This window comes from Hyperoodon ampullatus (genome assembly GCF_949752795.1).
Source record: "Hyperoodon ampullatus genome assembly, chromosome: 13".
In the NCBI taxonomy this organism is placed as follows: Eukaryota; Metazoa; Chordata; class Mammalia; order Artiodactyla; family Ziphiidae; genus Hyperoodon; species Hyperoodon ampullatus.
The window spans coordinates 1,660,061-1,676,486 of record NC_136926.1 but is presented as its reverse complement, the minus strand read 5'-3'; the positions used below and the strand labels follow the sequence as shown (position 1 = coordinate 1,676,486).

Genomic DNA, 16,426 nt, shown 5'->3' with positions numbered 1-16,426 from the left:
GTTTGGACACACATATGATGACCTGTACCATTTCAGTGTCAGGCAGAGTAGTTTCACTGCCCTGAATATCCTCTGTGCTGTGTTCATTCCCTTTACTGTCTCCATAGTTTCGCCTCTTCCAGAATGCTGGAATCACACAGTGTGTAGCCTTTTCAGATGGACTTCTTCCGGGTCTTTCCATGGCTTGATGGCTCATTTCTTTCCAATGCTGAATGATACTCCCCTGTCTGGGGGTACTGAGTTTATTTATCCATTTTCCTACTGAAGGATATCCTCTTGCTTCCCAGTCTTGGTATTTATGGGTAAAGCTGCTGTAAAGATCCCTGTGTAGGAGCCTGACAGTAAGGAGGGCCCAGGAGGGCTGGCTGGGCCGGGGGTGCAGCGGGCACACAGGAGGGACCGGCTCCCCCCTTCCTGCGGAGCTCACATTGCCCTGCACGCTCCTGGCACGCTCACAGGGGGCCTTCGGCCAGGAGGTCTGGCTCAGGTGCCTGCCCCACTTCCAACTGCCCCCTGGGCACCTGTCCCAGCCTCACAGGCCTCAGTTTGTTCTCCGTAGATCAGAGATGTGGGATCGGGGCTGCTGGGTCCGGCTCGGTGCCACCATGGCCAGTTTGCAGGGAGGCCCGTCGGTGGTCTTTTTCTTTCATTCTCTCAGCTGACGCAGGACCTCAGAGCACGGCCCCAAGCTTCCATCCTCTCCACCTGCTGGCCTGTGGCGCAGCCTGGGGTCTTGGGCCTGCCCCTGAGACTGCCCTCACCCGGCCTGGGTTTCTGTTCCAGCACCGGGAGCTTCCTGGTTCACACGGGCAGGGGGAGATGGACCGCTTCCTGGGGCACAACCCGAAGTCCCAGCATCCAGTCTCAACTGCCTTCCTCTGCGGCTCTAGTTCCAGCCGTCACAGTTGCCCAGGTCTTGCGTTCACACGGATGGTTCAGCCTGGGCCCCGTGTCCACCGCATGTGCCAGAGCGGGCCCAGGCCTCCAGAGCTGCAGAGGCCGAGGGCGGGGAAGGAGTGTCCCCCGACAAAGGAGTCTCTATGGTAAGGGGTGCTCTGTGATGGTAGGTGCTGTGTGACGGGGTTCTCTGGGTGAAGGTAGGGTGCTCTGTTGTGGGGTGCTCTGGAGATGGTAGGTGCTCTGTGTGAAGGTGCCTCGATGCTTCCTAAGGCTGCTCAGCCACCTGAGTTCCCCAGACCACACGTGACCTTGACCTTTCCTCATGCCTGGAACCCTGGGGCAGCTCTTCCCTTCCTCAGAGGGGTGGGCTGTCCTGGGGATTGGTTAGCACAGGTGAGCTATGCCCTCCCGCCTGCCTGAGCTCTTTTCCAACTAGGCCTGACTTTTCCAACTAGGAGGCTGAGTAGACTTTGGTCCAGGAGAGAATCCTTGTCAGCAGCCACTGATCCCCTTTCTTGCTTGTGGGTTCGCTTTTTCTGGACATTTCACGTACAGGTGACGTGCGAGCAACGTGGTGGTTAGGGGCACAGACCACCCCCCCCCACGCAGTCGAAAATCCACATATAACTTGACAGCTGGCTCTCCGTGTCCGTGGTGACGCATCCGTGGATTCAGCCACTGGCAGACTGAGTAGTCCTGCACTTTGTATTTAGTGAAACAAATTCTGTATAGGTGGAGCCGCACATTCAACCCTGCGTTGCTCAAGGGTCAGCTGTACATGGAATCATACGCGCACGACGTGGCCTTCTGCGCCTGGCTTCTCCACTGAATGTGTTTTCAGGGTTCACCCCCAGCCGTAGCACGCGTCAGTACTTCTGAGTCGTTTTCACACAGCATTTAACACTTGATCACACACTCTCTTGCTGTTGGTCTGTCATTGTCTGTCCCCCCTAGAGTGGAAGCTTCCCGAGGGCACGGGTTCTGCTCCTAGTCTATTCCCAGCCTCTGCAGGCGCTGGGAACCTACTAGGTGCTCAGAAAATAGCTACTGACCGAGTGGCCATCTCCGGGAGGTCTGAGTCCCGTGCCGCCAGCCGCACTTCCTTCCACCTTCTGCGGGCTGTCACTCGCTCCCGCCAGCTGTGGTGACATCTGTGCCGCCTCCCAAACCCCATGTGTGGACGAGTTTCCCATCTGTCTTCTACCAGCTTCCAGGAGGTCCTCACTCCCTGGAGCTCTCACACAGGCGGCTCCAGCATGACCCAGTCTCTCCCTGGCATCTGGGCCCCTCTCCGTGCCTCAGCTTCCTCATCTGTAAAATGGGGACAAGAGAACCTTCCTCAAGGCTTCATGAGGATTGAATAAGCTAACAGGCATCAAGCCACTAGAGCAGCACCTGGCACCGGCACATGGCAAGTGTTTTCTTATGAGAGGTTTGTGGGAAGGCGCTGGTCTGCACACTGTTGAAAGACAGGCTGTCATTCCAGATGCCGGGACTGGTGCTGTGTGGCTTCCGGCCATGGGCTCAGCCTCTCTGTCCCTCGGGTTCCTCTTCAGTAACGTGCTTGCTCTTATGGTGCTTGCTCCCTAAGGCGGGCGAAAGGACTGAATGAGCTAACACTTGTAACACGGAACAGAGCCTGGAAGCGTAGTTGTTAGGACGATTTGTTCGCCCTGAGAGGGCGCATCCACATCGGCCTCAAACCACCCCCGGTCTCAAACCACCCCCGACCTCAAACCACCCCCGAGTTGGCAGCGGGGAACCGGGCTCCCGGCGCCAGGCCCCGCCCTCCCCGCCCCGAAGCCCCGCTCAGTCCCGCCCCTGACACCAAGCTCCGCCCCAAGCCGCCTCGGCCCGCCTCCCCCAGAAGTACTTTTGTCCACGTCCGGCCGCCGTCCGGCCGCGCGCTCCGCTTCCGCCTTCGCCCACGTGGTCCGGCTCCGGCTCAGTCCGCGGCTCCGTGAGTGGGGCCGGGTCGGGGCGCGCCCCACTAGTCCCGGCGGGGGTGGCCGGGGTCTCCCCGATTCCCGAGGGAGAGCCGGCTGGGCGAGGCGAGAGGACGAGGGGGGAGCAGGAGGGACTGGGGAGGTCAGAGGTCAGCCTGGGGGTCAGGGACGTCTTAGGTTATCCGCGGGCGGGGCTGGAGCGTGAGAGGGTCCCGGGAAGGTTAGAGTTCACAAGGGGTGGGGCTGGAGCGTGGCCGTGGTCGGAGTTAAGGAGGGGCGGGCTGGTGTGTAGGGGCCCCGGGGAGGTTAGGGGTCTAGAGGGCCCGGTGGGTGCGTACTGGGGGAGGTCACGGGTCGGGCGCGTGCCCCCCCGCCCCTCCCGCGTCTGCATGGGGCTCCCCAGCCTGCGGGCGGCGGCCTGGGCCCTGAGGAGAGCCTGCGGACCGTGGACCCCGCGCCTGGGACCGCGCCTCCTCTGGTAATGACAGTGCACTTGTCCGTGACCCCAGGGTAGCACGCTGACCCCCACTGAGCCCGACTGCATGCCCGGCGAGCACCAGCCCTAATCGCATAAAGTGCTGTCACTGCTCCATTTCTTGGACAGTGAAACCGAGGCCAAGGTGGTGGTTGGGCAAGATCTACAGTTAGCGCCCAGCTGGGATTTGGACTCGGTGGTCAGCCCAGGGTGTTTACTGGGCCGTGCTGCCACCGTCAGTCTTTCACTGGGCCGCTTCCTTCTGTGTCTTGCTCACACCCCACCCCTCCTCGCCACCGTGTCTTTTCAGTTTGCCCCCCATGGCAGGGAATGGGGAGGCCGCCATGCCCGTGGGGACCAAGCAGGAGCAGGACAGGAAGGCCCGGCGTGGCTGGCAGGGCACGGCCAGGATCTGGGAGGAAACAGAGCAGCAGGCGAAAAAGCTCAAGAGCAGCGAGGACGGGGAGCAGCACAGGAAGCTGCCCAAGCGGAAGATCGTGCTGCTCATGGCCTATTCCGGGAAGGGCTACCACGGCATGCAGGTGAGGGCGCCCGCGGGCCCGGACAGCTCTGACTTCTCTCGAGGCCCGTGTGCTTGGGGCAGGGACCTCGGAGTGACAGTTACCCAGTGAGCCATCTTGGGAAGTGGCAGAAAGGGGGGGTCTCATTCTTCACCTCCTTTACCGTGTGGGTCCCATCAGGCAGGATTTAGATTCACATTGAAGCAGCCTTGAGCCCTGTTTCATCCATGCATTGCTTGGCGGGGGGGGGGGGAGATGTGCATGAGTCTCCCAAGGTGGTTAAAGGCCCAGGCCTGCCGATGGCCAGAGGCGGCAAGTGACTCGAGCTCTCAGTCCGTCGTTTCCTCATCTTTCTGATCACAGTGCTGACCCTACAGGGCGTGAAGGGCCATTAGGCTGACCGATACCGCACACTAGAACTGGGGCAGCGCCAGGGGTGCTCAGAAGAGGCAGCCGTTACCCTTCGTTAGACACGTGAAGGTGACAGTTGTGGGTACGCGGGCACGTGAGAACTCCCTGCCCAGCCCAGCCCTGTGACCCTTTCCTGAAAGGCACAAGAGCCCCGGTACCCCAGCAGACGCACGTAGATCTTCTTCTTGTTCCTTGTGGCCAGCGTTGTGGCTCTTACACTTGGGTGCCTTGTTCTTTAAACTTCTGTAAGCTTGACTCGCAGGGAGGAATTCCCTGCCGTGTAGAGTGTCTAACTGAAGCGGGAGTTTAAGGAAACAGTGCCCAACCTTACCAGGTGCTGTGGTCACCTTTGCTGTAAATAGTAGTAGTAATGAGATACTTCGTATCCTATTTTAGTATTTTTTATTAAGTATAGGGTTGCACCCGTGAAACCCATTTGATGACCTTTGATGACCACGGGTAGATTGTGACAGTGGTGGAAACAGTGCTTCGGTCTCACTTAGTGGAACAAATAAACCACCTCTGCTGCTCTTTGTGGGTGTTTAAATGCTTTTTTGTTTGAGGGTGACTGATTACGTGTGTTGTTGCCTTATGCGCTGTCTTGAGAATTTTGCCTGTCTCACATCATCTTCTGTTTGCCTCAGTTTCCCCATTAGGGGAATGGATGGGGGGTAGAGGGTGACGGTAGCTCACAGGGTGACGGAAGGACACAGCGGGATGTGGGGAAGGGTTGTTATCCCCGTTTCTTAATATCCATTCCGATCGCGGGAGGAGCATTTGTAGCTTCTTGCTGAGTAAAGGGATTGGACTTACGCTGCGGTGGGGACTGTGAGGTAGACTTTGGGAAGAACCTGCCCCCTGTGGTGCGTCTTGGCGAAGTGCTTGTCGCCCTGTGTCCCTTGCTTTGCAAAGATTTTCTTTGACAACGTCAGGGTGGTGATCTCACTGATGTCACAGGGTCCTGCAGGCCCTGGACTGTGATTGCACTTCATCCGCACCCACTAGGTGCTGGCAGCACCCTGGGGTGGCTTCCTCCTCCAGCAGGGGGGGCCTGCCTCCCTGTAGTGATGCAGGAGGGCCTGCTCCCTGCTGTGGTGAGGGAGGGAGACCCTGGGGTGATGAGGGAGGGGAGTCCCTCTTTGGCCGGGTGCAACAGACAGATGGGTCTCCAGCAGGAGGGTGCTGGTCTCACATCTGACCAGGTAGGGGGAAATGATGTCTCAGGTGATGCCCGCTGTCAGCTGCCCAGGGTGGGAAGTTTCTAGGACTGTGGGCACCCACAGGTGGCTTTCCTGCTTCCCACAGGTCGGGGGACGAGCTGCAGGGTCTCTCCATGCCCACAGGTGCGGTCCCCTCCTGCCGGGTGCAGGCACAACGCACATGCCCCTACCTGGATCGGCCGTGGCCCAGGGCCCCTACTGGGGGTGGTGACTGAGTGAAAAACAAGTTTTCTTCTCTTTTCCTCAGAGGAATGTTGGGTCCTCGAAATTCAAGACCATCGAAGATGACCTGGTGTCTGCCCTGGTCCAGTCGGGTTGTATTCCTGAGAATCACGGGGAGGACATGCGGAAGATGTCCTTTCAGCGCTGCGCCCGGACGGACAAGGTAGGTGCTGTCCCCACATCCCCCGCAGGTGCAAGCGGCACCGAAGCCGCCGGTCTGTGGTGTGCGTTTTTCCTCGTCCCACTTTCCATCTCAGCGCCTTTATCTCTCAAGATTCTCTTGGTCACAAATGACAGATGCACAGCTCAGACTAGCGTCAGTGGAGAGAAAGTTGTTGCCTCGTGTGGCCAAGAAACTGGGGCATTTCCGGCCCAGGTGTGGCTGGACCTAGGTGCTCAGGGCCACAAGGTCTGGCGTCCTCTCCGTCTGTGCTTTCTCCTCCGTCACTCCTGTGGCTGGCACGGTGGCCACGACATCTGCCTTAGATCCATCCATCTCAGGCTCGCGACACAAGTAGGACCGCGTGGCCGCAGAGGCCTGCCATGCGTGTGATGTTAAACTTCCTAGGAGCCACAGCCAAAAGGGAAAAGGAAACAGGTGACGCTGGGTTTTGTTATCAATTTTATTTAACTTAGCGTGTCCAAGGTAGTCGCTTTTCAACGTGTAATCAATATAAAAAGCGATGAACGGGAAATAGTTTCCGTTGTGCGTGTGTGAGTGCCATGTCTTTGGAGCCCCGCGGGAGTTGCACACGCAGGAGTCTCGGGGGGCCGTGACCCAGCACTGTCCATTCACGCTCATGAGATTGAGTCCTGCTGTCTGGTTGGCTCTCCCACCGTCCCAGGCCAGTCGCTGGCTGGTCCCACCCTGGCACATTCCCAGGTGTGGGGCTGGTGCGAGCAGGGGCTCCCCACAGAGGAATGGAGGGTGTCGCCGAGGCAGGTGGGACAACCAGCCACGGAGAACGTAAAGCTCTCCCCCAGGAGATAAAAAACCCAAAGTGCCCGTGCACCTTTGAGCCTGCTCTCTCAGACCCGGGCCCTGAAATCATCTCTCCGGCCACCTAAGGTCACTGGGAGTCTGTGGTACACGTAGCTTTTTGCAGGTCAGGGTCCCGGGAATCTGAATAACGTTGAGTTTCAAAGGTACAGCGTCCCCTGGGATCCACAGGCCCAGGCCAGAACCCCGGAACCAGAGCTACCGCACAGACAGCTAAGAACAAAAACAGGCGCCTGGCAGTCTCGTGGGTGATCCAGTCACATGGTAGTTGGTCCAGGTAAAGAGTACCGGGGCTATTCGTGGTGTTTGTTTTCTTTTTAACTTTCCCACTTACAGCTCTCTGGTTGTTTTCAAGGCAGAAGAAAAGTAAACATTTGCCTGAGCTAATGAAGACAGCATTTCCAAATACAGGGCTAGCATTTATTTCAGTTTTCACTGTTATTAGAGATGGTTTTATTCGAATATGTTTTCCTTCTTACATTTTGGGAAATCTAGAAAACCTTTGATACTAACATCCCCACGGATGAACAAATGATAATATTTTGTTAGTTTTTGTTTCATGTTAAAAAAGAAAGTTTCAAGGCGCTGTAATTCGCTCCCACACATTTTGCCTATTTAAAGGGTACATTCATTGATTCTAGTCTTTTCTCACAGTTGTGCAGCCATCACCACAGTCAAGCTTAGAACATTTTCATCATCCCTAAAACTTCCCTGTACCCTTTAGTCATCACCCACTCTCCACCAGCATATCCAGAAAATTCTCATTTCAATGTGTAATCAGGGCTTCCCTGGTGGCACAGTGGTTAGGAATCCGCCTGCCAGTGTAGGGGACATGGGTTCGAGCCCTGGTCCGGGAGGATCCCGCATGACGCGGAGCAGCTAGGCCCGTGTGCCACAACTACTGAACCCCGCGTGCCTAGAGAGCCCATGTTCTGCAACAGGAGAAGCCACCGCAATGAGAAGCCCGTGCACCGCAACAAAGACCCAATGCAGCCAAAAATTTTAAAAAAACAAAAAAACATGTAATCAATATAAAAAGATAAGCAATGAGATGTATTTCCGTTCCTTTTCGTGTGCTGAGACTTTGAGACCTCATTTCAGGACAGCCATTTTATGCCCTCGGTAGCCACTCGTGGCCAGATGCCTCTGTGTTGGAGGGTGTCTGCCTGGGGAACAGTGGATTCGGCCTGTGTTCCATCTTACCAGTTTGTTTTTTGTCTTCCTTCTTTTTTACAAAAATCTCTCCAACTTTTTATTTGGAAAACGTTCAGACCCCCGGAAGTCCCAGGAACGATGCGTGAACACCCTTAGTCTTCCCCTAGACTCGGCAGTGTTAAACTTTTGCCATATTTGTTTTCGTTTTTGTGCCTTTGAATGGAACCATTTGAGAGGAAGTTGCAGACGTTATCACCCTTCACCCCAAAATATGTCACATGAGCAGTGGCGTCCCCTGGCAACTGCTCAGTGTAGCTATCACCCTTGGGAAATTTAACACTGATAACACCGTTTCTTATTGATCCTGTGTCTAACCCAGGGTTGATGGTTCCATTCAGTTGTCATGTCTTTTGAGTTTCCTTCATTTTTTTTTTTAATTAAAAAATTTTTTTCCTATTTCTTGTATTATTTCTTTTATTTATTTATTTTTTTGGTTGTGTTGGGTCTTCGTTGCTGCACGTGGGCTTTCTTTAGTTGTGGCGAGCGGGGGCTGCTCTTCATTGCGGTGTGCGGGCTTCTCACTGCGGTGGCTTCTCTAGTTGTGGAGCACGGGCTCTAGGCACGCGGGCTTCAGTAGTTGTGGCACATGGGCTCAGTAGTTGTGGCTCACGGGCTCTAGAGCGCAGGCTCAGTAGTTGTGGTGCATGGGCTTAGTTGCTCCGTGGCATGTGGGATCTTCCTGGACCAGGGCTTGAACCCATGGCCTCTGCTTGGCAGGTGGATTCTTAACCACTGCACCACCAGGGGAGCCCTTGAGTTTCCTTTAAAATGGTCTCCTCACCTCCTTTCTGTCCTTCCTGACGTGATGTTTTTGGATAGTTCAGGCCAGGTATTTTGACGAATGTCCTCAATCTATTTGTCTGATTGTTCTCATGACTAGATTCAGACTAAAGAAATTTTTCAGCGGAGTGTTACATGTGTTACACAGTACTCTATCTTCTTTGCTTACGTTTAAAAAAATCTTTTTAGAAAGTATGACTGTAGTAAACAGAAAGGTGCATACAGTGTCAGTATAAAGTGAAACGGGTGATTCTACGGTGAACGCCTGGATAATCTCCACTCAGGTCAACACGTGGGTCTCTGCCCGCACCCCAGGAGCCCTCCCCGTCCACCTTCCGGATCACACCGCTCCCCTCCCCGAGACCTTACTGCCATATTGCCTTTTATGAAAACTTGCTTTTAGAAAAAAGGTATAACATACAAATGGTAGATGGTACTCTTCTTGAGTGCAGAGCTTGATCAGTTTTACCTGTGTCACTAGCACCCCATCCCCACAGGATACCTGCTGTTGTGACTTAGATGGTGACCTCTTCCTTGCTCAGCTCCAGAGTTCTGTCATCTAAGTTGCATTTTCTTTTTTCCTAAGTCCTTGAGAGTCACATCCAAGGTGGGACTTTATCTCCTGTCTGCAGGATTTCATGTACTTGTTCCCATGTTTTTTGGGCTCTGAAGTTCACCTGTAATATTTTCTAAGTTATGTGGCACTCACTCCCTTGTTCTTGTATCTGATTATTCCCTTCAGAGGCACTTCTAAAAGCAGAATTCCTCCACGGAAAGATGTAGCGCGCGTGTGGTCCTTCTGCTGAAGAGACCAGCTTGCAGAGTGTCAGAGTGTCGTGCTCCAAGTGCAAGGCCCAGCTGGCCCTCCCATGTCTGCTTCCTTTGCAGGGTGTGTCTGCGGCCGGCCAGGTTGTGTCCCTGAAGGTGTGGCTGATTGACGACCTTTTAGAAAAGATTAACAGCCACCTTCCGTCTCACATTCGGATACTGGGTAAGCCTTGCAGCGCTGGGCTGCACACTGGGTGGTGGCCGGTCTCACAGGGACACGAAATTTCTTCTTTCACCGAATTTCTCTGTTGCGGAGCTAAGATAACAGGGTGGTTGCTTAGCAGTTGGTAGGAGTGGTTGTGAGTCAGCTGTAAGAAAGGGTTCAGTATTCCCACCTCCTTCAGAAAGGGACACAGCCAGACAGACTTGGAAAGGCCCTCGGTGCAGCATCTTGGTGCTACATGTGCCTTGTTTTAACCAAATGCTTGGATATGAAAGTCCAGATTTGATAAAATTAAAACAGGGGCTCTGACTCCCTATTGTAACAGGCCTGATAATGGGATTTCCAGTCTGACCCTCTCTGCCTTTTAAGTGGCATATATGTGCCATTGATAATTAATGTGGTTACTGGGGTGGCTGGGGGTAGCTCTTCTTGCCTTCTGTTCTCTCTGTCCCATTTGTTTCCCTCTTCTTTTTCTCCCTCCTTTTGGATTAAGTGATGTTTCTTATCATTGCATTTCATCATCACTTTGGTTAGCTAATGCGATGACTCGCTATGGTTTTTTTTAGTGATTGCTTTGCCGGCCCTTAAAGCAAGGGCTGGCAAAGTCTTTCTGTAGAGGGCCAGGTAGTAAACTATCTGAGGCTTTGTGGCCACATAGATTACTGTCTCTGTTGCATATTCTTCTCCTTTGTTTCTTTTTTTAACCACCCTTTCAGCCTTAGCTCAGAAGTTGTACAGGAACGGCCATGGTTTTGGCCACTGTTTGCCAGCCCCGGGGTCAAAGCATCCATGGGCCAGTTACCACAGCTGCCTTCATGTGAAGCCAGGCCACCTTGCACGCACCTAACACCTGCAGCCATGTACTTGCACCTGTCCTGCTGTCGTGACGTGTATTTCAGGTCTGCCTGTGTTATCGCCCACACACTACAGTGTCAGTTTTTCTTTAACCAGAGAATTAAAAACACTTTTCAATGCTTTTTAAAGTTGAAGTATAACCAGTGTACGGTAAACTGCATAGTTCATTATACAATTAAAAAGTTGTGATATGTGTGCATACCTGTGAAACCAGCCCACTTGAGAGTCACCCTGTCACCCCCAGAAGATTGGAACCCTCCCCACGTCCCTCCCACCCCATTTCTCACCAGGCCACCACTGATGTGCTCTCTTTCACTATAGATTGCTTCGTATTTCTAGAGTTTTATGTAAATAGGATCGTATGGAATGGCTTCTTTCACGGAGCCTGGTTAAAGATTCCTGCACGCTGTCGCGTGTATCCGGTTTGTTCCTTTCCATTGCTGCGTGGTTTCCAGTTGTTTATCCACTTGCCTGGTGGGGAACGCTGCGGGTGTTTCCAGTGTGGGGCTGTTACAAAAAGAAACTGCCATGAACATCTGGTCCAAGTATAAATAGGGATCTCAACACAAAGTCACAACCGTTATTTTTGGTTACTTTGCCCACTATTAAATTTATTTTTTTAAATGTTTATTTATTTATTTATTTGCTGCACTGCATGGCATGCGGGGTCTCATTCCCCGACCAGGGATGGAAGCCGCGCCCCCTGCAGTGGCAGCACGGAGTCCTAACCGCTGCACCGCCAGGGAAGGCTCTGCATTTATTATTGGCATAACGCGGTTTTATTTTTATTACCCTGTGGTCTTTCTCTGCCTGGTGAGGATAATTCCCTCCTGAAGACCTTCTCCGGGAGCCAATCCTCTGAAAGTCCCGTGTAAGGCCCCTTGACATTCATTCCACGGGGATGTCCTCATGTACGCACAGGTTGTTCCCCACTTCTGCTAAAATAACACCAAAGCCTACACAGTTCGCAGCCGTTAGCACTGCTTACATAACACAACACAGCAAGGCTGTGTTTCCCTCATTAACAGCCCAGCCATGTGGTCGGCTGCCGGCCCCTTTCAGCCTTTTCTTGGCAGTTATGTTCCGCACGACAGAAATTAGGTGCACAAAGCATACCTGTGACGCTCTGTGTCGATGAAATTGGATTCTTTTTTTTTTTTTTTTTGCGGTACGCGGGCCTCTCACTGCTGCGGCCCCTCCCGCTGCGGAGCACAGGCTCCGGACGCACAGGCTCAGCGGCCATGGCTCACGGGCCCAGCCGCTCCGCGGCATGTGGGATCCTCCCGGACCGGGGCATGAACCCGCGTCCCCTGCATCGGCAGGCGGACTCTCCACCACTGCGCCACCAGGGAAGCCCCGATGAAATTGGATTCTTAAAGCAAGACAAAACACAAAAATAAGATTACCCCAAATCAAATGCGACAGCAGAGACAGAAGACGGGAAGGGCGGTGCGGATGCAGCCTTGAACTGGCAGCCCCGGCGCGGTGTCCGAATCAGTCCTTGTAACATGAAGCCAAAGTTGGCCTGTAAGTCAGCCTCCTTGTGAGGCTGAGTCCTCGCGACCCCGTCTTGACTTTAGCGTGAGGACAGCCGCGGAGCACGGAGCACCCAGGGCCACAAGGCGCTTCGTGGTCCCCAGTTCCCAGAAACCGCCCCCCTAACAGTTGTGATTCTTTCAGAAATTTTCTATACAAATACAGACATAATTCGTATGTTTGTGTTTCTCTCCAAAGAGAAATACACACGTAGCTCTTCGTTTGCTTTTCTTTTTTCACTTAACGGTTAAGAAGTCTGTTGGGAGGCCTGGCCAGGCACAGTGAGCGCCCAGTGGTGCAGCCCCCGGTCCTGGGGACGGGCGCCTGCTCTGCGGGGCTGCTTTCGGTTCATTCTGCAAATGTCTAAGAGCCGTTGATCGTTTCCCTGTTGCTGGACTTATTAAGTTGTTTCCAGTTCTTTTGCTGTTTGAACACACTGCTGTCCTTGGCCTCACCTGCAGGATGGCTTCTGATCCAAGGCTTCTGGGTCGGGGTCACCGGCTGGTGCTTTAGTCCACGTGGGTCCCCCGGGGTCCGTGAGGCGAGAGCAGGATGTCCCGCACCTCGGCCGACCCCGGGGTTTGTTGGACAGGGTTTGGCTGAGGGTTTAGCGCACGGAGCCGGGGCCCCCTCGGGCTCGTCCGGGTTCGGCAGGTGACGTGCCGGCACTCAGACCTGCTCAGGGTGTCGTCGGTCCTCATGGCCTCCTCTGCCCCCAGGACTGAAGAGGGTCACGGGCGGCTTCAACTCCAAGAACAAGTGTGACGCCAGGACCTACTTCTACATGCTGCCCACGTTCGCCTTCGCCCACAAGGACCGTGACGCGCAGGACGAGACGTACCGGCTGCACGCGGAGACGCTGGGGCATGTGAACCGGCTCCTGGCCTGCTACAGGGGCACCCACAACTTCCACAACTTCACCTCGCAGAAGGGGCCCCGCGAGCCCAGCGCCCGGCGCTACATCCTCGACATGTTCTGCGAGGAGCCCTTCGTGCGCGAAGGCATGGAGTTTGCGGTGATCAAGGTCAAGGGCCAGAGCTTCATGACGCACCAGATCAGGAAGATGGTGGGGCTGGTGGTGGCCATCGTCAAGGGCTACGCGCCCGAGAGCGTGCTGGAGTGCTGTTGGGGGGAGGCCAAGGTGGACGTGCCCAAGGCGCCAGGGCTCGGCCTGGTCCTGGAGCGGGTGCACTTCGAGAAGTACAACCAGCGCTTCGGCCACGATGGGCTGCACGAGCCGCTGGACTGGGCACGGGAGGAGGCTGAGGTCACGGCCTTCAAGGAGCAGCACATCTACCCCACGATCATCAGCACCGAGCGCCACGAGAGGTCCATGGCCCAGTGGCTGAGCACCCTGCCCGTGCATGACTTCAGCGCCACTGCCCACGCGGCTGCCGGCCCGGGCACCAAGGTGGGGCTGGGGCTGGGGGTCAGGGGAACCACGGGGGCTGGCGCTGGCCTTCCAGGAGCTCAGCCAAGCACTTGTCCACATCTGTCATTGTCCGTGGCTAAGCTTAAACCCACTCTGCCCCGTCATTGTACCCATTGTATAGATGAGCAAGCTGAGGCACCAAGAGGCCTGTCGCTGCCCCGGGGTCACAACAGTGGGAGGAGCAGGGCCAGGGCACAGGACCTGGTGGCCGGCTCCCCTGCTCTGCGCTCAGGGACGCTGGGTGAGGGACGTGCTCGGTGGCCGTCCTCCCGTGTGTGAGATGGAGGTGCCAGTAGGACGTCCCCCTCTGGCTGATCCTGCTGGGCAGTTGGCACGTACCTGGCTCCAGAACATGGGGTAGCTTGACAGGCGCCAGGGACGCTGAGCGGCCAAGCGTTGTTCTCCTCGCCCTCTGGGCGGCGTTCCCGTCCAGGCCCGCGGTGCCCTCCTCCGTCTGGGAGGGGACGCAGGCTGTGCTTTGGGCTCCGCTCCCCTGGAGCCCTGCTGTCCGATACCGACCAGGGACCTGGCTCAGAGTGTGATTCGTCTGTGAGTTAACTGCCAACCTTATGTCAGAAGGAGAGCGTCCAGGATTGGAGGTGCTGGAGCTGAAAGTTAACATTTTACTTTAGTTCTCAATTCTTTACCCTGGGGTGAGGGAGGTCCCCAAAGCCATGTTCTCTCACGGTGTCCCAGCAGGCTGCCAAAGGGTGAGATTCGCACCTGGAGCTCTGGGAGGTTTCTTCCCATTATCTAGATATCTAGAAAAACACTGTCCTTCCTCCCCAGCGGGCTTGTAAACCCATGTGCGTACAGGTAAGGGGGCAAGCAAGGTGGGCCAGGCTTGAGAAAGGCAGGGGTTGCGGGTCGGATGGTGAATTCCAAGCAGCGTCGGGGAGGAGACAGGACTTGGTGGAGACTGAGAAACGGCAGGGCTCTCGTTCCACCGGAAGGGCCCCTGCAGCTCAGCACCAGCCAGTGGAGGGTGGGCCTGAGCGTTGTCGGAGCTTACATTTTCTCAGGAGAAACTGGGATTCCAGACTTGTCTGTGAAATAGTCCACTGTTTAAATGTTGGTGGTTATTAATTTTCCCAGCACTGTGAGGCCAAACGGAGCATGTGTACAGATGGGACCTGGGGGCCAGGCTTGCTCTCAGCCTGATTCCCACAGACAGAGAGAGGCCTCTGACTGTCTGCCGTCTTTATATAGCGCTGAGGGGCTTGCACTTGACCAGTTTTGCAGTAGATCAGTTTTATGTCCCCAAGGTCACTGAAGCCTCTGGGAGCTGGAGGAGCCCGATGAAGACCCCCTCTGGTCCCCAGCCCTTGGCTTTGCCTGTTCAAGACAGGTTCTTGAATCAGTGAAGAGGAAGCCGGGGTGAGGCTGAGCCTCGCCCTGGGCAGCCCCCGAGCAGGGGAGCCCTCGCCGGGCAGCGCGCTCCCCAACAGCCGTTTCCTGTCTGCTCTCACTCTGCAGGTCCCCCGCCCCCTGGAAGGCAGTGACGGGGACGGGGACAGTGACTGAGCTGGCCCACGACACGACACGCACGCCGGGACCCGCCAGCCTGCCTCGCCCCGACGGGACGGCCCGCGCCGGCCTCCTCAGCTCAGGATCCTGAGACCTGCATCACTGAGTTTCCGTCACAGGGAGAACCTGCTGCGAGTCTATTTTCAGCTCACGCGTTGACTACACACAACTCAGCATGTAAAGACACTATTTTTTTTTTAAAGAAGCGATTTTCTTATTAAATAAGTACAAACCTTGCTTAGTCACTTCTTTTACCTTTTTCTCAGTCTTTTCCACGGGTCTTTCACCGAGAGAGGTGCAAGGAGCACCGTGCGCTGTGTCAGCAGCAGACCAGAGCGGTGGGAACGGGTGACCTGGCGGGGGTGCGTGCCTGGGTGGAGGCTGGAGCGGGCGGGACAGCGGGCGGCTCCTGGCAGGACTGGCTGTCAGGCTGTCAGGGTGGGGCTCGGCGGCCCGGCGAGCGGCGCAGACCAGAACAGAACGGGGGCCGTCGGGCCAGGGGTAGCAGTCCCCAGCGCTGGAGGACACGGGCTCCTTCTGGGTGTCCACCTGGCCCCCTGCGGCACGCAGCTTTCATCCTGGTCCGTGCATCCCTGGCGCCGTCCGTGTTCTGGGCGGGAGGGAGGAGGGAGGGCAGAAGGAAGGGGCACAGCGTTGCCTGTCCGGTAGCGAGAGCCCTCCTGGACGTCCCGCCAGCGGCCTCATCCCCTCGCTGGCCAGAGGTGTGTCACGTGGTCACTTCCAGCTGCAAGGGGGGCAGGGAAATGCTTTTATTAAGTGGCGCCTTGCGGAGGCTACGCTCTGTTACCAAGGAAGAGGGGTCAGGCGGGGGGCAGGCAGTCAGCAAGTCTGCTGCGGGAGACGCGTGGTGTGTGTGCACGTGGGACGCACGCGTGCACGTGGTGTGTGAGCAGTTCGTGCACGTTTATGTGATGTGATTGTAGGTGACGTGTCTGCATGGGTACGTGTGCACGTGTGATGTATGTGCAAATGCCGTATGGTGGGTTGCACACGTGTGTACAACGTGGCTGGGCAAATCTCGAGGGAGCACTCCCTTTCGGAGAACAGAGCGGGTGGGGTGAGTAGAATCGGGAAGACTGGCAGTGAGCTGGGGGAGAGACCAAGTGAGGTGTGCCTTCGGGGCCCAGAAACCTTAGCGAGTGGTTGCCGCTCCCGGGTGGCCTGGGGCTGGGACAGGAGGGAGGGTTCGAGGCTGACTTGGGCTTTGGGTTTCAGGAATTGATGAGCTAGCTGGGCCATTAACAGGTGGCGTGATTAGGAACAGGATGGGCTTGAAGGAGAAATATTGGGGCTTGGCTTTAAGCATGTTAATTTTACCTGTGATAGGGCTTTTTAAGTCACTTCCCAGGGCAGAAAGTAACCTAAGAACTGCTG

General features: G+C 55.7%; 1 protein-coding gene across 1 annotated transcript; it reads left to right on the top strand.

Moving 5' to 3' along the window:
- The first annotated feature begins 3,143 nt into the window (after positions 1–3,143).
- On the top strand, positions 3,144–15,268 carry PUS1 (pseudouridine synthase 1). Its single transcript, XM_079717276.1, has 6 exons — positions 3,144–3,324; positions 3,632–3,863; positions 5,721–5,858; positions 9,579–9,681; positions 12,792–13,483; positions 14,981–15,268. Exons 1-6 carry the CDS (start codon positions 3,236–3,238, stop codon positions 15,026–15,028), a joined length of 1,302 nt encoding a protein of 433 aa, XP_079573402.1. The 5' UTR covers positions 3,144–3,235; the 3' UTR covers positions 15,029–15,268.
- The last annotated feature ends 1,158 nt before the right edge of the window (positions 15,269–16,426 follow it).